The sequence below is a fragment of the Strongylocentrotus purpuratus genome, unplaced genomic scaffold (assembly GCF_000002235.5).
Source record: "Strongylocentrotus purpuratus isolate Spur 01 unplaced genomic scaffold, Spur_5.0 spur5_scaffold_19, whole genome shotgun sequence".
Lineage (NCBI taxonomy): Eukaryota > Metazoa > Echinodermata > Echinoidea > Camarodonta > Strongylocentrotidae > Strongylocentrotus > Strongylocentrotus purpuratus.
Window position 1 is genome coordinate 2,833,142 of NW_022145604.1, and position 22,148 is coordinate 2,855,289.

At 37.6% G+C, this 22,148-nt stretch overlaps 2 protein-coding genes across 2 annotated transcripts in view; one reads left to right on the forward strand and one right to left on the reverse strand.

Annotated features, from left to right (window-relative positions):
* Nucleotides 1-35: 35 nt before the first annotated feature.
* The window catches only part of LOC115918793 (sushi, von Willebrand factor type A, EGF and pentraxin domain-containing protein 1-like), a 41,378-nt gene continuing 19,265 nt past the window's right edge, over nt 36-22,148 (reverse strand). Inside the window, exons 18-33 of the mRNA XM_030990756.1 lie at nt 21,835-21,970; nt 21,420-21,538; nt 20,490-20,678; nt 19,800-19,985; nt 18,694-18,894; nt 10,725-10,964; nt 9,686-9,877; nt 8,522-8,731; nt 7,685-7,936; nt 6,329-6,574; nt 5,646-5,849; nt 4,691-4,971; nt 3,749-4,295; nt 2,579-2,740; nt 2,104-2,262; nt 36-1,338 (exon numbers count right to left, since the gene is read on the reverse strand). Of these exons, the coding sequence (XP_030846616.1) occupies nt 1,316-1,338; nt 2,104-2,262; nt 2,579-2,740; nt 3,749-4,295; nt 4,691-4,971; nt 5,646-5,849; nt 6,329-6,574; nt 7,685-7,936; nt 8,522-8,731; nt 9,686-9,877; nt 10,725-10,964; nt 18,694-18,894; nt 19,800-19,985; nt 20,490-20,678; nt 21,420-21,538; nt 21,835-21,970 (3,347 nt within the window). The 3' untranslated portion in view covers nt 36-1,315. The remainder of the gene's footprint in view (nt 1,339-2,103; nt 2,263-2,578; nt 2,741-3,748; nt 4,296-4,690; nt 4,972-5,645; nt 5,850-6,328; nt 6,575-7,684; nt 7,937-8,521; nt 8,732-9,685; nt 9,878-10,724; nt 10,965-18,693; nt 18,895-19,799; nt 19,986-20,489; nt 20,679-21,419; nt 21,539-21,834; nt 21,971-22,148) is intronic.
* On the forward strand, nt 13,710-15,819 carry LOC100887902. The gene has a single exon (XM_003724405.3). The coding sequence runs from the start codon at nt 13,720-13,722 to the stop codon at nt 15,721-15,723; it is 2,004 nt and encodes a 667-aa protein (XP_003724453.2). The 5' UTR covers nt 13,710-13,719; the 3' UTR covers nt 15,724-15,819.

The window sequence follows — 22,148 nt, forward strand, 5'->3', positions numbered from 1 at the left end:
CACAAATAAAAAATAAAAATATATAAAACATTTAATAATTGCTTTCCTTTTGATTTATTGACCAAGATTATTTGTTATTCAAAGATAAATTGCTGATGACATGAAAATATATGAATTTACATTAATATGCATTCTTTCTTCTTCTTCATTTGACCTGCAAAACAGAATAATTATATCGCAAACACACCTTCATCCATCTAATATTTGTGCATTACATTTAAGAAAATGCAAAACACTAATACAGTCATATACATGAATGTGCTTGTAAATGAAAAAACGGGGTAATAACCAAACCCTGCTTTGAACAAGATATGGATACTTCCATATGTGTACAAGCAATACAAAAACAAGACATGCAATACTACTGTAAACTCAATTCAGTATTGTTTTCATTTAACTGGCATCTGAGTACGGTAAGCTAAATTTATAATAAATCAGACCTGTTCTCAACATTTTCTTTCTTTTGTTACTACATGTACAAGGTAAATGCAATATGCACGGTAAGGCGGTAACATCTGCAAAGTTATTTTCCTTGCCTATGTATTCTATACAAATCACAGCATGTTTGCTGATGTAGAACTAATGATTTCCTGCAAGCCGACACAAAATTATTCAACAAAAGCTCAAAGGGCTAAACAATGCTTTCAAGAAAAAAGATGAACTAAAGCATCATCTGAATACATTCATATCTTTAAGATTTTCTTGTAATGTAAATTATCAAATAACTTTCCTAATACTGTTAGTAAACATAGCACAAGGCGCTGGACCAATATTTTGTCAGAATTATTTGACATATAAATATCAAAAGAAGAAAACTAAAGTTGATCTAAACAATTATAACCTCTTCCTTTACTCTTTGAACATAAAATGTGCTTTCATTCATTGAAGAAACCTGTGTATGTATGATATAAATGCATTTTATCGAACATCAAAGGTGAGCAATACGATTCGATGTGTACAACAAACATAAACTCTACTGTAATTCTTCAGTCTGATTTGACTTTTGTATAAAACTCATTTTTCATAGATTCTAGTCCAAGTCATCTCAGGCTTACACAGTAAAAGCAATATTCAGCTCCCCACTATCAGATGATCTTAATCTCAATTTACTCCTTTTGCAATTCTGGCAAATTTAAAATAATTTCCTTTTTTATTCAACCATGTAATGTGCATTTACTAATTGACCGGGCCCCTTCAACACTTTCACTGCTTTGTTTTTGACAGGCCTCGCAAGTCTTCTGCTCTGTGTGAGGTTGGTAGGTGCCAGGGCGACAAGGCAGGCATGGCTTGTATCCTGCCGATGCATGAGTAGGCCCTACTGACCAGGCGGAAAGGGTTCTGAAATATGAAATACAAAAACAGAAAATGTGTATCTGAAAGAATCATTTAAATCTGGCATGGTCATGATGAAAGTCATTCATTTGTCTTGGAATGTAAGGAAAACTCATCATTGAGAATTTGAGAAATGGTTTGTTGAGAATTCTATTTTTACTGCATTGCATATCAATATGTAGACTAGTCATTGTAAATGAATTCTGAATGTCACGACCCATACAATGAGGCCAATTTTCCTGAACTAACAACATACAAAAATGCTCAGATCATATCCATAAAGGCTGACAAGTTCAACCTAATTTACCATCATTATTCCATACAATACACTGAGTCTGTACCAAAATAAATAAGCACAACTGTCCAGTCATGAATTGAAAAATACGAAATTGAACCTTGTGGCACCTATAATTATATTGAGCCATGTGTAAAGTGTATTACACTTCACGTCATCTAAAAAAAAAAAAAAACGACTCGTACCTGAACGTTCCTTAACTCAGAACTTTACACTTGGTTCCACTTTAATGAATATAAAAGCCACTCCCGCCACTCATCCTCTCCAAGCACTATAGTATCCTTAGAACTATAAGCTAAGAAAGATAACCAACAGTCTTTTTCAAGACTACACAAACAGTCCTTTTTAGGACTACACATCCTCAAGAAAGATTACCGAGAGTCCTTTTCAAGACTCTCCAATCCTCTCTCTCTCTCTCACACATGGTGCACCCGCAAGCCTACTGTATATAAAAGCTTTTGTGAAACAGTAGTTACCTTTACAGTCCCAAGGAGATGCTGATCCACGTAGAGACGAGAGTCCAGGAGGACAATTGAAACAACCGCTGTGACCTCTCATCGGTAAGAACTGACCTTCTCCACACGGGATGCATGGAGCAAAACCAGATGGAGAATAGTAGCCTGGTGTGCATTGGACTGTAAGGGAGAGGCAATGGAGAACAGGAAATGATTCAAATGCAGTGCTTTTGCTTTTATTCATAATTATTCCTCAAGATCAAAACTGGAGCTCAAACGACTGCTCCAAAAGAACAGGGCACGAAGAGAACAAAGCCTGCCTTGAGCTTCTATGTTATCTGTATTTCTTCATTCTGCAAGAAAGCGCAAGATACACGTAGATATTCATGGTTTGACAAGAACACCTTTAGAACGCCTAGTAAAGAGATCATAATATATTGGAGGCTTAACCGCTCCACTATGTCAACAGTTAGTTTAGAAGTATTTATCAACAAACCTTCACAGTCAGCAGTACTCCTTGCTCCCCATTCCCTTGTAAAAGTGCCATCCACACATGGTTTGCATTGGCTTTGAGCTTGCTCATCTTGATAAAAGCCCCTTTCACACTCAACACATTCCCCGGAAGATTGATGGAAGTAGTGCCCAGTAGGACAAGCAACTGGTAAAGAAAGAACAAAATGAAGGTCATGATACTCCATGATGAGGCAGGAAGTGTACAGTGTATTATATACACGTCAAACTCTACAAGTTTATTCATCTACAGAGTTGTGAAGTGTGACATCATCAAAAATCTATTTTTAGAATTTCTCAATTTTTTTTCTCTAGGAAATATATTTATTTAGATGGTCATATGTCAGCCAATACTTAACATATTCAATAGGTTTTCGACATTTGGACATAATATTTGATGCTCTTTCGGAAAATGAAGAAAAAATTGAAAAATTCTAAAAATAGATTTTTATGACGTCACAGCTTTGGTACTCTATTGAGAGCCAGAAGAGCATCAACTCTGTATAAGAGCTTCTGTCTCTCCAGTGATGATATACAATTATGTATTATTCAGTACTCTTCATTAACCTCATTCTCGTATAAAGACATCATTGAACCATCCTAAATTTCTTTCCCTTTTGAGAAATTAAAAGTTCTCACTGTGTAACATTGGTACTGTGTAATGGTACCAAAATACTAGGACCGGGAAAAGTAAACAAGTATGACCGGGGTAATAATATATCTGTAAAGTGCTTAGACACATTTGTTGATGTATTAAGCGCTATACAAAAGCCGAATATTAATGTATATTTCATTTCAGTTTGTGGTAAAGTATTTTTGACTGTTATTGTATGTGTTAAACTGTTGTTTATTTATTTCTATTTATGTGCAATGGACCTTGTGGCAGATTAGCCCTGTGCTAAACAAGTTATCCAATAAAGTATACTAGTACTACTACTACTACTACTACTACTACTACTATTATTATTATTATGGAAGAAATCAGAGGTGAATTTGGTTGATATACAATGTATTTAACAAGTCTTTATATAATCCTGAAAAGAAACAATAATCTAATTCAAAAGTAAAAGTAAATATGAAACTAGCATTGTAGTTTTAAATTAAAAGAAGAATGACAAAGGAATAAGTTTACATCATTTTTCATCTGAAAACTTACTGCATGTCTGGCGATCGTGATCTGGAATATACCCCTCGTCGCATTCAGAGACAAGGTCATCAAACCATAGACCAAAGTCAATGCCTGCAGTCTGCTGCTCTTCAATTGGTGTCCTTTCGATCCCACTCCTGACACCATAAAGAGGACCAGCTTGGTTCTCTTCACTTGGTCCCTGAGATATCCCACTCCTGCCACCATATAGAGGACCAACTTGGTTCTCTTCACTTGGTTCCTGAGATATCCCACTGCTGCCACCATCTAGAGGACCAGCTTGATTCTCTTCACTTGATTCATGAGATATCCCACTGCTGCCACCATCTAGAGGACCAGCTTGGTTCTCTTCACTTGGTCCCTGAGATATCCCACTCCTGCCACCATTTAGAGGACCAGCTTGGTTCTCTTCACTTGGTTCCTGAGATATCCCACCGCTGCCACCGAGTAGACTATCCTTGGTGTGGTGATGGATGTGTTTTGCCAGTTTGTACATGATCTCTGCCTGGCTTTCATTACTATCATGTTGATCCTCACCTAATGCCATACTCAGGACCTTGAAAATGACATGAAATATGGATAGGGTAAAGTATAGTCGATGGTTTGAAAGAAAGGATGAAAGAAAGGATGAAATAATCATAGAGATTTTACAAATTAAGGTACAGCTAAAATTGAGTGACATACGTGTCTGCATTAGATGACTTATTATAGTGTACGGTTGAAAATGATATAGATTTTGTACTCAAAATTTCAAAGATATCTGACACACAGAAAAGCTACCAAAGTGAATGAAACTGTGATTGTAATCATGTGCGACATTCACTCCGTGCTTTAGTGAGGTCGGGCTTGGGTAGCCAAATGGTATTATATCAGAACTAACTACTGAGTTAGATTTCAGTCTAGGGGTGGGTACAGTGTTTGGTCTTAGGTTGAAATTATCCAAGTTCTCACCATGGATACCGCAGCGATGCCACTTCTTCTGGTCTCCTCTCCCAGCCTCTCTGAGCTGACATCTCGTTTTCGACGATCGTTCCCTGGTCCACACGTCACCCTGATATGGTCGACCTTGCAAAGTTGGTTCTTGGCGCAGATTGCAGCAAAGTTTGTGTTGCTGATGATGCTCACAAACTTCTCTGAGATGTCATGAATCGTCTGGTTCTCACCCGCACCACACTTTCCTTCAAAATACATCATGCTGAGTGGAAGGTTCATACGCCTGGGCTTGCGACGTTCTGCAGAAAGAGAAATAAAGGGGCTTTACTGTGACTTGGGACATTGTGGTACAGTGATTTCTTCTCTTCATTTACAATCAGAGGGGCCATTTAATTTTCATGTCAATAAGATTTTGAGAATATATCAAACATGAAATGACTTGTTATCATACAAGTACATGTGAGTCACAAGAAGAGGCACAGCAGTTCTACTAATCCATGACCAACTTCCTATACTAAGAAAATTCTTAACTTCAACCCTGGACTACACCCTACACCTGACTGTAACCCCAATCCTTAACGAAACCTAGCCTACCGTAAATGTAATTGCAACCCTAACCCCAATACTAAACCCTCTCATAATGCCTAAAAAAAAAATGTTGTATTGCCCTTTAGGTGCCAAAACATGGGTTGGTCGGTCGGAAATCTTTGCTTTTTTTCCTTTTTTTTTTTTTTACTCCCTCTTTGGGCTTATATTTCTCAGTTTTGAATGCTTTAATACATTTTTTTCCCTAAAAAACAGTAAAAAAAAAAGGCCTACCGTGGATTTCAAGATTTTTGGGTCGGTGGCAAAGGGCAATACAACATCTTTTTTGTTAAGGCCTATCCCAATTCCAACCATACATCTTTGATGGAAGGAAGCCCATAGCGAAGGCCGCCATAACAAATGTCAGGTCACTATTATATCAACTCACGAGAGCAATCAGGAACATTAGCGTGAGGATACCAAACTCCAGAGGAGCCACAGATGAAGAGCTTCTTGGGTGATTCCATCGATCTCAAACGGGGAACATCGTAGCCCTCGTTGCAAACCATGGTACAGTAGCGCCCGTAGGCAAAGCCATCATCACAGGCCAGTGCACCATGTGCAGGGATGTGGAGATTATGACAAGAAACAGCTGGAAGAGGATATCAATGTAGTAGCAGGATTAAAGGTAAAGACCAGTATTGGAAACGCCCCAATTTCAAAACATGAAATGGAAGCTCTTTATTACCAATCATGTGAAAGAATATGTTTTGACTAATACATGATGATAAAATTTTTGCAGGGAAACCGCCTACTAATTGATATGTTTGGTAAATTAGTTAAATACGTGTGCGTAGTCCCATATACATCTTTCTGTGTACAGTGCTTGTAACTTTACGAAGACTGAGCCAAATTTCTTATTATTTTGATGATTCCAGCACCTTGCAGTACACACCAATGATCAACCTTTTCTGATTGATTCCACAACGTTTCTTTTACAATGCAATCGCATGACCATAACTGGTCTTTATCTTTAAAATGTGATACTGGTAGTATAACATTAATGTTACAAGAAAAAAACATGACTACCAGTATGCAAAGAAAAGAAAGAGCATTGGCTAAAATACTTACGTTTGATATCCACATTGATATCACATTCAGCCTTCAATCCATTCCTGCTATCACTAGCTTGATAAAGGATCACATGATGACCCCAGGGTAATAGGGCGGGGTTGTTTCCATAGTTACAGGTCTCAATGATATCAATCCCTGGAGGAGCTAGGAAGACAGGGTCATCCCATTCGACCTCTGTCATCTTAGTCAAGGTTGTGATGTTTTGATCCGGCGGGCAAAACTGGACGACTGGTTGAACTTCATCTGAAATTGACACCAAACATGGAGCTTCCATTTGTTTTAGATCTACATAGCATCATCAAATGTAGTTTCCTATTCCAAGCCAACACACTTTTTGCAACTATCATAAACCAATACATTTTTACTCAAAACACTTTATTTCATTAAATGGGCATAAGATAAGCATAAAATGTCTTCCATTCACTTTGAAAGCACTGAAGAAGTAAATGTATAGTCAAACCTATCTATAGTGGTCACTATCATAGCTTCCATCAAAATTTTTAAAAAGTTCAAAACCTGTCTACGGTGGTCATTTTTATTACCTTCATCCTAATAGAGGAAATAGGCATTGAAGAAGCTATAAAGAAAGGCCACCTGTTTGCAGTAGTCAATTTTAAGGTTTCCCTTTATAGGTGACCTTTATGGACAGGTTCCAATTCATCTACACCAAAGAAGATGTATCCTATAAACAAGAACCTCTGTTGGATACCAACTAAAAGGATATACTGGCCAGTGTACTGTCAGCTGTAATACTGGCCTTCTTGCAAGCAGCTGACAATATTCACATCTACTTGAGATGTTCATGTTAAAAGGATTCTTGTTCGAGAAGAAACAAGATAAATATTGTTGTCATATTCCCCGGGGGGGGGGGGGGGGTACTCACATATTATGACATACGGGGTATGCCGCTCTAATCACTTTTTTACAAAAAATCCCTAAAAATGGGTCCCACTTTTAACAAAAATACCATTAAAAATGGTTCCATTTTTTCAAAATTTCCAGGCAAACACCAGAAAATTTTGGAAAATGGGTCTTTTTCCCAGAAAAAATGCCCTAAATGCCCCCTAATAATGGGTAGGGGTTTCGAGGCTTGAGCAGCACACCTCGTCCAAACCAAATCTAAATGGCCCCCTGGGCATATTTCTATTCAAAACAAACTTGAAATTCAGCTTTACAAAGGAGTTGATTTTGGCCAATCATATCATCTGCTGAGAGACAGAAGGGTGTAAACTCTGATTACACAGAAGTATTGTTCTTCTGGTTCCAAACATCCAAATAAAGAGTTTTTATACAAGACCAGGTTTTCCTTGAGTGGTCTTCAATAAAGATCTCAAACCAATTATCTATACTCACTAGTCACATAAACTTGAAACACACACAAAGCTGTGTTGTTTGACTGATCACTGAAGGTAAAACTACAAGTGGTGTCAGCAGTGAAGTTGTAAGGTGTAGTGAGGTCAATGGGGTACGTTGACACTCCGAGGTCATTATCAATATTATCTACTGCTGCAGGAAGGTCAAAGGTCACTTCAACTCCCCAGAATTCAGTGCGCACGGCCATGATGGGCTGGGAGGGACAGGAAGTGAGTGTCGGAGCTGCAAGATCTGCAATGCATAACAAAAACACAATCAATCATTTATATACTAGTAGACAACATGTAGACAAAAATAGCTTCATCGTGCAAATGACTAATAAAATATTTGATTTCAGGCAAGCAAAGTTTCATGTATGAGAGTGGTACATGAAGGATTCACCGAGAAGATATTAGAGGTAAAAACGAGTTGAGAGAATGAGAAATACATGGGACTGGAACTAAGAATACACTCTCTTAGTTCTTCGGCGTAAATATTCATAATTGAATGACACACACCCTTAAAACTAAAACAACAACAACAACAACAACAACAACATTCCATATCAGTGAAAACAGCGATGTGTGAAATGGTTTTATACTGTATATCAGATCAATGAAAACAGCGATGTGTGAAATGGTTTTATACTGTATATCAAGATCAGTGAAAACAGCGTTGTGTGAAATGGTTTTATACTATATATCAGATCAATGAAAACAGCGATGTGTGAAATGGTTTTATACTGTATATCAAGGTTCTGCATGGATCTTGAGACTTGTCAAGATTTCAGAAAATATTCACTAAGAGAGAATGGCAGTTAATAGAGTCTTTGCTCACCTAGACATCTTGATTGACCACTAACGTCCAAACCACTGCTCCACTGACCAGAGTCTAGGCAGGTCATAGATTCAAGCCCCCCTACTAGGGTCAGGTCAAGATCACAATGAAGCATGCAATTTGTCCCAGAATGCACTTTCTCAGATGACCCACAGGAAGGTGGAGAAATAGAAACGCTGGAGTCTAGCACCAGAGGGTCACACCCAATAACTGAAATTAAAACAATTGAGATACAACTCTGTTTTATTAATCAATTAAATCATGCAATGACTCTGACATTTTAGTTAAGAGCATATTTCCTACAGATAAATATGCATTTTTAATAAGTTTTCATATCAATTATCAGTCCCTACCAGTTTTTAAATGAACAGTATTACGTCAATATTATTACTTTAAATGTTTCTTAATTAATCAAACATCTGTCACTATACTTCTCTGGGAAGGTAACATAATGGGCTTCAGTCAAACCACCTAGAAAACGCCTGGCAAAATAAAATGACGTAAAGCGTTGTGTGCTTCACATAGTAAAATCTTATAAAATCAAAGAAGTTAGGGGGCCTTTGATGTGTGTGGCTACCTTTTGTACCTCGATCCACTTGCAATTTATTTTAAACGTAATTTTTTTTAAAATTACTGCTGTGATTTTAAAACAAGGTTAACAAGCGTGTGTGCAATTGGGTTTTTACAGACGTGTATCGATCAGATATGCTTATTTACGTCTGTGGACCGACCTTTAATGTCACCATTCGAAAGAAGTCTCAGTTTCGAACCTGCGTCCTCGGCTGAATTAGTTTGTAACTTCCATTGTAAGCTGGATTACAGGTGCACGCCACAACGACCCGTATCAAGCACAAAGCACAGTATCAATATATATAAAGTGAACCACTAAATTATTCATACCCTTACCAAGTTTTTGACTTTTTTATGTTTGTGAAAAATTGATTTGTCCCTATGTATGTTTCTTGAGGATAAGACATATTCAACAAAGGCCTAATTCAACCAGTCCGCCTTTCATTCTTGAGTTATGAATAAGACAAACAACACCAAATTTTACAAGGGATATGAATAAGTTAGTGGTTAACTATATCTTAACTACTGGTTGAGCTACCCTGTTGAAATAAAGCAAAATAAATAAAAATACAAAATAAAAATTAATTTTCACACCTTGACAGTAAGGTTCCTCCTCTGTGTTCCAGTACATATCTGTGCCGTTAAACTCACAGCTTGCTTCTGCCGAACCAACCAGAGAGTAACCAACCAAACAGGTCAGGTGACACACAGAACCATGTGACAGGTCACAAGGTCCAGTCATTGTTCCAAACATAGGAGGCTCAAATGCTTGGGGACATTGACGTACTGAAAAGGAAACAAAAGAAAAATAAATCTATTAAGTTAATAATCTTGAAATTGTGATATATCCTCTCAACAGTATTTCTACTTTGTTACAAAAATTATGGTAAGCTTTGAACTACTTTGCTGTGGAACAGTTTGTAACATTTTTTTTATCCCTAACAATTTCACACATTTCCCTTTATGAATAATCATATTCCTTCAAAGACCTTAGAAGACAGGTATTTTATTTTTAATGCTTTTCAGTTCGAAACAATAAAATGTAGAACTACATCAATGCTCAATCATAGAGCTGATTCTTTGGGTTTAATTCAACTTTATTAAATATTCATAACTTTCTTCAGCTTTATCAAATTTTTCTCAATCTTTCAAAACCATTTACTCTTATTTTCCTCTTATTATTCCAAACAAACATCCCCATGAACACATGAATGAGGAGGCAAGTTGGCTCTGAAATTGGTAAAGCATCTGCATGTCGAACGAAAGATTGTGGGTTCAAATCCAACCCAGGTGGATGACTGAAGCTAGTTTTTTGTGTTAAAGTACCCCTCTCGTGTTTCATAGAGACAGGCTGTGTTACAGTGGAAAACACTCCATCCCTTGGATAGGACGTTAAATGGAGGCCCTGTGTAGAGGGAAAACTCACTAAACCAATTCATATAAGACTAGGGAGAAACCCCAGTGTAGTAGTCCAGTTGCACACCCCCAATCAGTTATACAGAGATTAGAGACCTAAAGGGGCATGGTGATTCAGTTGTTTTTTTTTGCCTCCCAGGTACATTTACTTAATAGTAATAATAATTACTGCAGAATTCTTTTGTTGATTAACTTAAGGTTAAAGCGTAAAACTCACCAATAACATCGATTAAAAACCTGCAGATGTTCTCATTCCCTGTCCCATCTCTGGCTGTACAGGTCACTGTATAGGTGCCAGAGGTTATGACCCCTGCATTGAGGTCACAGGTCACACGAGGGTCACTGCCACAGTTATCTGATGATTGGACCAACCACTGGACATGAGTCTGGTTCAAGCCCCTCTCTGTGTATGCTACGATGTCTGCGGGGCATTCATCAAAGGTTGGGGCTTCAATATCTGTACGTTTTGAAAGAAAGAACATACAGGGACTTCATTTGTAAAAGATTTTTTTAAAGACTATAAATAGATATATACATATAGGAGAGAGATTTGATTACAGAAAGAGACACCTTATTTACAACGTATATATACACAAATATATATTTATGTATATATATATATAGAGAGAGAGAGAGAGAGAGAGAGAGAGGGGGGGGGGGGGAGAGAGAGAGAGGGGGGGAAGAGAAAGAGAGAGAAAGAGGTGACCTATTTGGGCAACACATTGACCTAAAGGGGGCGCTAGAGCCATAGAAGAGTCGGGTGGGGTTGATTTATTGTACAGTTATTAGTTTGACTTGGTATACGTCTAAAAGTTAAATAGCAGTAATTATGTTTCCAATAGTATGCCGGAAATGGGTAAACAACCCCTGGTCTTGAATTCCTGCATTACCAGCAGATTAACGTGTTCATTCGATAAGCACGTTGGAAATAAATTCCTGCATTAAGATGTACAGGTGTTCATTTCTGATAAACACGTTAGACAATAGACTGTTTTTCTGGGGACCTGACATTCTCGCGAAGAGATAGACTCCTCCCATTTTTGTCGGTGACTAGTTCTAGTCACTCTTATCTATTATGCTTTGTCATTCGTTATAATTGATTAAATGTACAACTCCTCTCTTAATTGGTCAGATGACCTAAGGGTCATTTTATATATCCCATCTTGTAATTGGTTGACTTCGTAAGGGTCCTCCTGGTTGGCTGGTTATATCATGTGATATCTAAGCCTCGTTGGGTGCCAGAGTATTTAAATGCCATGTGCGGGATTTTGAAGAGAGTTTTATTTCATTCCGTTATCATGTTTAGGATGTGCTGCTAGTTTTACTCGTCTATAGGGCCGCTCAGCCTTTGAGAGAATTAGCTATTTTGAAATGTTCTAAAATAATTAATCTTCGTTGGTAACTACTGGAGCTAATTCGGCTGAATTTTATGATTAATAAAGTGGACTTCAACTGTATATCCGAGCTTCTTTCATTTTCATTTAGTTTCTGAACTTGTCGTCACCAACCCATTACGGGCCCATTACATATATAGAGAGAGAGAGAGAGAGAGAAAGAGAGTGAAAGAGATGATATATATATATATATATATATATATAGAGAGAGAGAGAGAGAGAGAGAGAGAGAGAGCAAGATGAAAAAATATATATAGAGAGAGATATGAAAATATATATAGAGAGAGAGAGATAAAGAGAGATAAACAGATAAGAGAGAGAGAGAGAGAGAGAGAGAGAGAGAGATTCGCAGAAGGAGAGAGATTTGATTACAGAAAGAGACACATTATTTACTACATATATACACAAATATATATTTATGTATATATATATATAGAGAGAGAGAGAGAGAGAGAGAGAGAGAGAGAAAGAAATTATAATATTTAGAGAGAGAGAGGGAGATAAAGAAAGAGAGAAATAGCTGATAATATATATATATATAGAGAGAGAGAGAGAGAGAGAGAGAGAAAGAAATGATAATATTTATAGAGAGAGAGAAAAAAAGAGAGCGATATAGAAAGAGAGAAAAAAAGAGAGATAGAAAGAGAGAGAGAGAAATAGCTGATATATAATATATATAGAGAGAAAGAGAGAGAAAGAGAGATACATCAGAGAGATATGATGTATATCAGGAAAAAGAGACTGAGAAGTATACATATCGTTCCCGTTTTCACGAAGTGACGGTAGTGAGGAAAATCTGCACGCAAATTGTATGCGATTTTCATTCACTACCGTCACTTCGTGAAACTAGGGACGATCGATATATACACACTCAGGCAAATAGGGCCCAGAGGAATATGGTATTGAATGAGAAATATAATGTGAGAGATGTACAGAGACAGAAATGTATATATTTAGCCAAATAAATCAAATATTCTGCAGTTTTTTTTTGCAGATGTAGTTTCTACAAAATAAATCAATTGTGTGATATATCAAAAATACATATGCTGACATTTTGATCATCTCCTATATGAAAACAACAATAAATACAAGTCTCAAATCCATCCATAAAACCTCTTTCTTTTTATAGATAGCACACATTCACAACTATATACAGTGATCCTTCCCTTTAAAACGAGACTCCCTTGCAGTGACCTTTTGTAGTAAGGCCACCTGTCTGTCTAGGACCATCATTGCAAATCTATTCATAGCTCCACACTCACACACATATATACCCACTATGATACACACTCTGTAACTATTACCTGTGCACACCACATCACACACAAGCAGGATGTATACATACAGCTGCAGATGAACAGACTGATCGCAACACACAGCACACACACAGCACACACAAGCACTAACCTCAAACACACAAACACATACATAAGGTCTTTATGCAGAGGGGGATTGTATGCACTCACTCTCTATACCAGTGTATGTAGTACAGCATACAGTCAGTACATGCTTTGTGCTGTATACTTTATATAGGCTTCCAACTCTGTTCCTCAACGAGACACTACAGTTAGCTGCATTGTGGACATTCATTATGTTTTGCTTTTAATGCATGGTACAAAGTTGCCTGTCTAGTTATTAAACATTTGATTTTGATGAGCCAAAAAGTCTACCAACTTTGATAAAGAGAGGGATCAAGGTATATTGTCTGCAAGAATGTCATCACTGCATGCACATGCAATCATGGAAGAAACTGCAACTAGCAAGGACTCAGCCACTTTGGAAGCAGTATCTCAACCACCAGTGCAACCATCAGATACAATGCCTGCAACATTACCAGCAACACCTACCAGTTCGGCACCACACTTGCATACCACTCAGGCCACAACAACAGCACCAGAATCATCAATGTTTTATCAAGTGCAAGAGGAAATTGATTCATATGAGACTGACTTATCTGAAATGTCTTCAATAGCTACCACATCAACAACAACACCTACCACTTTGTCACCTCAGCTGCATACTACTCATACAACAAATGCAGCATCTGAATTACCTTCCACTGGTCAAGCAGCAGCTGAAATTGATTCAAATGGGACTGACTTATCTCCTGCACTCTATACAACACCTACAACGCCCACAACATCAGCAACATCATCAACCACATCTGACCATGAAGACCACAGCATTCATTCAAAATCGTCCTACGCAGAGGTATTGAATCTACAAAGCACACCAACATCAAAATCTGGAGCAACATCAGCAACAATGTCAACAACATCTAATCAACAAGATCACAAAACTCAAATGAGATCAATTCATGCAGGGGGGTCGGATCTACAAATTACCAGCACACCAATATCAAACTCTGGCAATGATACGACAACTAGTTTTGGAACCACAGCTATGACTGCTGCAATGGCTCGCTACAAGGAAATCACATATCCAAAAATTTCACCCTTGAAATCACTGCCAAATTGGAAGTGCGTGTCAAGGATTTATCCACTGAATGGGCAGCCAGATCCTGCACCCGCAACATATTCAGCATTAGCTATAACAACACGCTCTACCACGCATGACAGTGAAGCAGCATCCCCTACAACTCCATTAGATCAGACATGTTCAAGTATATCAGCAACGTCTTCATCACCACATCACTTGCCCACACTTACAACATCAGCAGCTGCAACGACAACAACTCTACCACTGGATTTACACATTACAACAACAGCAACACAACCATCAACCTCTGAGATGTCACATCTTTCTCCATCCCACTTCAATGTGTCCCAGCCTTTTCACCCAGGCAAGCTTTCCCGCAACCAGCTACCCCTCGATATGAAAATTGAAGCAATACGACTCCGTGAGGAGGAGGGATTAAGTGGGCGGAGTATCATGGAAATCATGAATGTGCATGGCTTCAAATGTGGAAAGACCCAAGTTCAAAACATCTTGAAGCGCAAAAACGAATGGATCGAGCAGTACGCCCAAAATGTACCCCTCTCTCGCAAACGCAAGCTGCGTAAGACGGGCAACGAAGAGATCAATCATAAGGTCTATGAGTGGTTTGAAGAAGCCATAGACCGTATGATACCGGTTAATGGTCCGATGCTGCAACAGAAGGCAGTGGAGATTGCTCGCGAGCTTAATATCACAGAGTTCAAGGGGTCTAACGGATGGTTGGAGTCTTTCAGGAAGCGACACAGCATCTCGTTTGGCAAGGTGAATTTAGGCTTGGAGGGGGGAGAAAACCCAGCTGGTGGCTTGCTGCCAAGGAAATCTTACATCTTTGAAAGAGCAAAAAGTGATCCATTTGGAAATGATGGGAAAAACCTCACAAGTGAGCTTCCACAAATGATAGTGGGCGAGTTTGTGAAAAACATTTCATCTCAAAGTTCTAGTCAAACAGGTGTAACAGAAGAGAAGAGCAGCCCCAATGTGTCCATCATGGAGCCAATGTTTTTAAAGAAGAAGGGCAATAATTGGTGTAAGGTAAAAGAGGAAGATGTTGAGAAAGAGGAGGAGGAGGAGGAGGAGAGTCAAAAAGAGGAAGATGGTGGAAAGAAGAAAGAAGGGAAAGAGGGAAGGGGGACTCTAGGCCATCTAAAGTTTAAATCCATCCATCACGTCGCAGCAGCCTTGAGAGAAATGAGAATCTTTTTCGCTACCAGAAACTATTCTCATCTCCTTGACAGCTGTTTGGACTTGGAGGAACAGGTTGCGCTTGAAAGCATCGCTAAGAGAAAGACGGAAGAGAAGTCTACGGTTCTTGATCATCTTAACCCCTTGGATACTAGACCATCATCAAACATGGAGCAACCTTAACCCCTTTGGACTTTGGTGCTACTTGATTTTTGAACAATCATCATAAAGTCTAGAGCCAAAAGGGCATTAACTCACACTATGAACATGACAGACAAAGAAAGCAGACAAAATATACATTTCCTCAGGTAGACAAAGGAACATCTCTTCACTGCTATTATTATGTAAAAAATGTGTAGAACAGGTGAATATGCATGTGACACCTGTTCTACACATTTTTACATAATAGCAGTGAAGGGATGTTTCTTTATCTACCTGAGGAACTGTATATTTTGTCCGCTTTCTTTGTCCGTCATATTCATAGTGTCATAAGGTTCTGTAACACCAAGTTTAACGTAAATGAAAGAGTTTTGCCAGTATACTGCGTATGTCTGTCCATTTAACATACATGTACAGTTTCTGAGTGAAGTTTGTCATTTACTTTGTTTTCGTAGTCTGTTTTAACAAATGTATGCATTAATTATCTGTGCAAGTAATTTAATACCAAATGCATCGCAAATATTTTGTTAAGTAGAGTTAGAATTATTGGGCAAATTGTTCCCATTTTCAAAAATGTCAAAGACTGTTAACCATGTATGTTTTCTCACATTTGACATTTCTGTCAATTCTTTTCAGTATATTTAACCTCTGTAATCAATCATCAAAATCAACCAGTATTCTGTGAGATTATTACCCGGTAATCATTGTTATCTTTATGTATGGATATGACACCCCAAATATGTGAATTTGGGTTTGCCTGCAACAAAGGGGGGGGGGGGGCAGGGGCACATCCAATTTAAAGTTTGGCCACTTCCTAAAATAAAATAAGGCAGATTGCATAATGTTTTGCTCTCAAAAGAGATTTATTTGGTACTGGACAGGCCATTAAAGGTACAAGTTGTATCTTAAAGGAGCTTGTAGTCAAAATAAGGAAACCAAAAAAGAATGGAAACCCAAAAGACAATGAAGTTGTTAACAATTTGAAGAAGAAAAAAGGAGAAAGATTTTGTATAATAGAAACACAGTAGTTGACTCTGAGTTAACTTCAGAGAACCATATTTCCTGTTTGAGCATTGACTAGACTACTCACAAGTCACTTTCACCTTTATTGAGAGCTGCTTTGGTATCTAAACTTGGAATATCTCTAAATAAGTCATTTTCTGAACTGAGATTTTCAATATAAGATTCGCGTGAATATTTGTAGTAAAAATATATTTTGATGATCAATTCCCTTCGAGGAATTGGCTAAAGATCTACAACTATTGACAGAATGTAAGATTTCCTGAGTAAAACAAACATTTTATTCAAAGACAGATGTTGAGAAATGGAAAACAACAAGGGCGAATTTCTCATTCAAAAAATCTTATTGAATGTTCATTGCCCTGATTTAGCTTGCTTTCTTCTGTACCTTGGTGTTCACAGGAAAAGATTAAATTCATTTTCAGTCTGCCAAAAAATGACCATGGTCATATCATTTTAAGTTGCTGAGAGAGACTGGTTACCCTTGTTATTTTTCACATGCAGAAAATAAATTTTCTGACTATTTTCTCTATATTTTTATGGCATTTCCCAAAACGGACCTATTTTTTTTCATTTTTCTTTAGGCAAAACAAATATTTCTAGACTAAGTATTTGGAACAAGAGTTTAAAAGGTTGAAAATAGTCAAATACACATCTTCTGTGTCATTTTTGCATTATTTTTGCACTATTTTTAAACAATTTGTTTTTTTTGGTTATAACAATGCAGGATGGAGGACGTTTTTGAACGTTTTGTTCTTTTTGATATTTGTATTAAGCTTTAAATACATGCACAACCAAAGATTAAAAAAGAGTTTAAAAGGTTGAAAATAGTCAAATACACATCTTCTGTGCCATTTTTGCATTTTGTTGCACTATTTTTAGACAATTTGTTTTTTGGTTATAACAACTTTTCTAAATGCAGGATGGCGGATGTTTTTGAACTTTTTGTTCTATTTCATATTTTTATTAAGCTTGAAATACATGCACAACCAAAGATAAAAGAGCAAACATATTCTTTTTTTGTTTTTGTTCCCAGAATTTAAGGGAGGGGAAAAGAAAGAACATAAGGATGGGAAGTAGGGGATAATAGAATAAGAAATGGAGACAGCCAGGTGAAACAATGAGAAAGAGCAAGAGAAAAAAGGGAGAGGAGGAAAGAGTGAGAAGGGAGGGAAAAGGAAGAGTTGGGAAGAAATAACAAATGTAGGGTGAAAAGGAGGAAGAGAAGGCTAGTAAGAAAAGGAAGAGGGAAGACAAAAAGAAGACAAAACATGTAGAGAGATACAGAGAAGGGTAAAGGAGAAAGATAGGTGGGAGATATATATATATATATATAGAGAGAGAGATAAGAAAAAATAGAAGAGAGAACAGGGAAGGATAAGAGGAGAGTGAGAGAAAGAGCACAGGGAGGGGGAAGAGGAGAGAGAGGGAGAGGACAAAAAGAAAAGACAGGAAGAGCAACAATAACAACAAATAGTAAAAAGAGCAATAGCAAGAGAGAAAAAGAAAGGCCCCATGAAGAGAAAGAAAAAAAATGTAATCTCACTTTATCTGTGAAATGATACGATATATGTATCCACGCTAATAAAAAATGCACACTTACATTTACATCAACCTTAAAATGTACAACAAAACCCTCATATCTCTATTTATACATCCTGATATATGTACAAGGCAAACAACAACACCAGCACCAAAACCACATATTATTGAATATAAGAGAAAACCTGAAATCATGATTACATTATTTATTAGAAAACACCAGTAAATAGTAATAGTAGACTCAGAGAAAATAATGATTTCACTTTAATAAGTACAACTTGAATTTGTATTTTTTTTTTTTAAATTACAAGTTTTACCTCCAATTATCTTGGGGTTTGAATTCTAAGGGTAAAGAGATGAAATAAAGACATAATATGTAACCATACATGCACCATCATTTATTTTTTCTTAATATAAAAATCTTTATCTTACCTACACACTGGGCCTGGCCTACATCTTGAGTCCAAGTCTGGTTCCCAGAACACGTAGTCTCGCTTAGACTGGAAGGGCTGATCTCGTATCCTGTAGTCCTACATGCAAGGTTACATGTATCCTCAAAGCGTGGGTTAGACAGACAGGACTCTGGTCGAATGGAAATCCAGGCCGTCTCCACTAGTGCTGGACAGGATTTACCTACAACAGACAGGTCAAAGAGTACTTTCAACCCTTCATACGCTCATATTGTGTTTTTTTCCAACAAGTATACGTACACCATGATTAAGATTTCAATACAAATATTCTTAAATCAGGGCTTATCTGTTGTGGTCGAGTGGATACGTCGCCGGACTGTCGATCACAAGGTCTGCGGTTCGAGTCCCGTCGCCGCACTAATGTCCTTTGGCCAGACATTGATCTACATTTGCCACACTCCACCCAGGTGAAGTAAATGGGTACCTGGTAGGAATTTATTCCTTGAAACGCAGCGCGCGTAACAGCTGCACTGCTAAAGCCAGGGTAATTATGCTGCATTATTGTAGAGCGCTTAGAGACTTCTGATAAAGTAAGTGTTAGGCGCTATATAAGCAAGGATAATTATCATTATTCCTTAGAGTTTCTTTTCATAGAAACAGTATTTAAAGATAACATTCCTCATCATACAATTCTGGAATTGAAGAAAAAAGACAAGCTTTTCTTGGTTTGGTCACTCTTTGAGCAAGGAGGCATATACATCGCATAACCAGGTAAAGTGATAAAACATTCACTAGTCCTAACATTCACCCTGTTACATGATTAGGCAAGTTCATATCATTTGGCCAAAGGGCCAACATGCAACTTCTTGCTATGAACCCAGTGTCACAGTCTTTAATATTCTCCAGGGGTTGACATGAAAATTTGAGAAAGACAGTTGGATATAGATATAGGTGGAGAGAAAGAGTGATAGAAGAGAGGGAGAGAGAGAGATAGACAGATAGAGAGAGAAAAAGAGAGAGAGAGAAAGAGAGATAATAAAGAGAGAGAACGAGAAAGAGAGAGAGAGAGAGAGAGAGAGAGAGAGAGAGAAAGAGAAAGAGAAAGAGATAGACAAAGAGAGAACTTACGACTGCAGGTGAAATCTGTGGTACTCCAGGTCCTATCTGCCTGACATCTCTTATCACTCTCTCCTACACCCTCATAACCAAATGGACAGTGGAAGATACAGATTGACCCATAAGGGACATTCTCCGACTGACCACACCCTGTCAGTGTGGCTGGAGCTTGAATGACCAGTGCCGGACATGTCCGAACTAGGAGAGAAAAAAGACAAAGAATAAATGTCTTCATACACCTCTACTGGATGGAATGAACAGTATTTGAAGAAAAAAAGAAAAAAATGATAATGACTTTAAAATGCATAAATTATTTGGTGGTTAAAGGTAATCTTGAATTTTAGCCATCACAGAAAATACAATGTCACAGATTCAAACATACCTAATACACCAATTTATGTTCAATACTACAAATAAATGATATTTGACAAACAAATATAATATAAATTGAAGAGCTGAGTAAAGAGCAAAGGATATAATGAAAGCTGATAGTCCTGACATCATGTTTAGCAATAGCACACTGTGCTTATGAAAATGTAATTTCTGGAATTTTTGTTGTTGTTTGTTAACAAACTTTAGGCACAACCTTTTGATAAAAACATGGCTTATTTATAGTTTTTATTTTCCAAACATGTACATCTATGAGCTGTATTACAGCTGATCAAACTTTAATTCATCCAGTCTCACAGATCCCATACTTACTCTGACAAACTGGCCTGTCATGACTCCATACAGGGGTGGTGTCAGGTGACAAGTCACATGACAAAGTATCTTCGCCAATCAAGTCATAACCTACGTCGCAGGAGTATTGACATTGGCTCCCATGGAAGGGATCAGGGCATCCTTCTACCTTCCCATGGAGGGGAGGTTGCTCAGGAGGGCATCTGTACACTGCAAAATGCAAAAAAAATCAACAACAAAATAAAAAATTTTACTACTAGAATCTAGAAAGACAATAAAACATTGTATGTCAAACAAATATCAATGAAACTTAACTTGACTAAATCCTGTTATTAATTAACTTAATATCTGTAAATGTATGTGCATGTACAAAGGTGCAGTTTCAAAACCCTTAATATGCCAGAAGTTGTACATGTGCATTTAAATGATACTGATTTATTACCTAGGTTAACTGGTAATAAATATTTTTGGCAGTCTATTCAAAGCCCTAAAACTTAATACATACATGTATTACACATAATGGTTTATCTGTTATAGTGTAACCCACTGCCCTCTTACACCCATATGGTTCCTACATTAAACTTATGAGAATAAGAGAAATCACTAGACAATTAATGGCCAGGTCAATAGGCCTGTTTTCATCAGCTCGAGTTGGCCAAATAGCCTGCTATTTCTGATTCTGAAAATTAGCCCAAAGTTACAAATTGCGTCTTCATCAGCTAAAAACTCGAGCTCGAGAAATTTTCTCAGTGTTTGCGCATGGTGTGAGTCTTTGGGCGGGTGAAGACGGACCGGACAAATAGCGGGCTACTTTGCAAACTAGCCCAAGATATCTTAGGAAGATTTCCTGAGCAAATAGCCCGCTATTTCGTGATCAGAAATAGCGTACTATTTGGCCGACTGGAGCTGATGAAGCCAGGCCTAGCATGTGTTTATGTTCTCTCATTGTACCTTGTACAGTTATCACTACATCACATCTGGAAGCTAACCCACTGGAGTCTGTTGCTAGATAACCAATGTTAGTATCACCTTCCTGGAAGATGCTCCCTGGGACATGAGTTGGAGCAAGGCTGTAGGGAGAGGGTGAGGTGAGAAACATGAAGAAGGAGAGAAGAAAGGGAGATGACAAGAGTGAGATAGAGATAGAGAGAAAGAGGGATTAGGGAGATATAAGGAATGGATAATTTGTGAGTGCCGTAAAAATCCCAGATACAATTGTGTAAATGATCTTAACCCTGTGATTGATGCAATTTATAGAATATTTAAATTTATTATCCCCTTAAAACATGAAACTACATGAGGGTTAAAAAGTCGATGTGAAAAACAACATTAAAGGAACATTCCTATAAATGAGAAAAGCCAATACCTGGTGAGATTCACATGGCCAGAATTATCAGTAGGAACAGGTTCCTCAAAATGTACGTGGGCCTCTAAAGTTCCTGGTTCTGCAGCTACAGTAACCTGATGAGGGCAAGGTCCACTGAAGGATGGCGGCTGGATATCTAATGAATGCAAGAAAAAAAAAACATTTAAAAAGATTGAGGTATATGTATACTCCATCTGTGTCCAAGACTAAACTTTAGTTGACTAGAGTATATAAAGAGATTACACAAAAAGCACTAACAACCAATCATCAAATTCTGGTAATGATGGAAACAAATTGGCTACTTTGTAGTGGAG

Excerpts from the sequence above, each read along its gene's own strand:
- LOC100887902 (XM_003724405.3), top strand. The coding sequence starts at position 13,720 with ATGCCTGCAACATTACCAGCAACACCTACCAGTTCGGCACCACACTTG.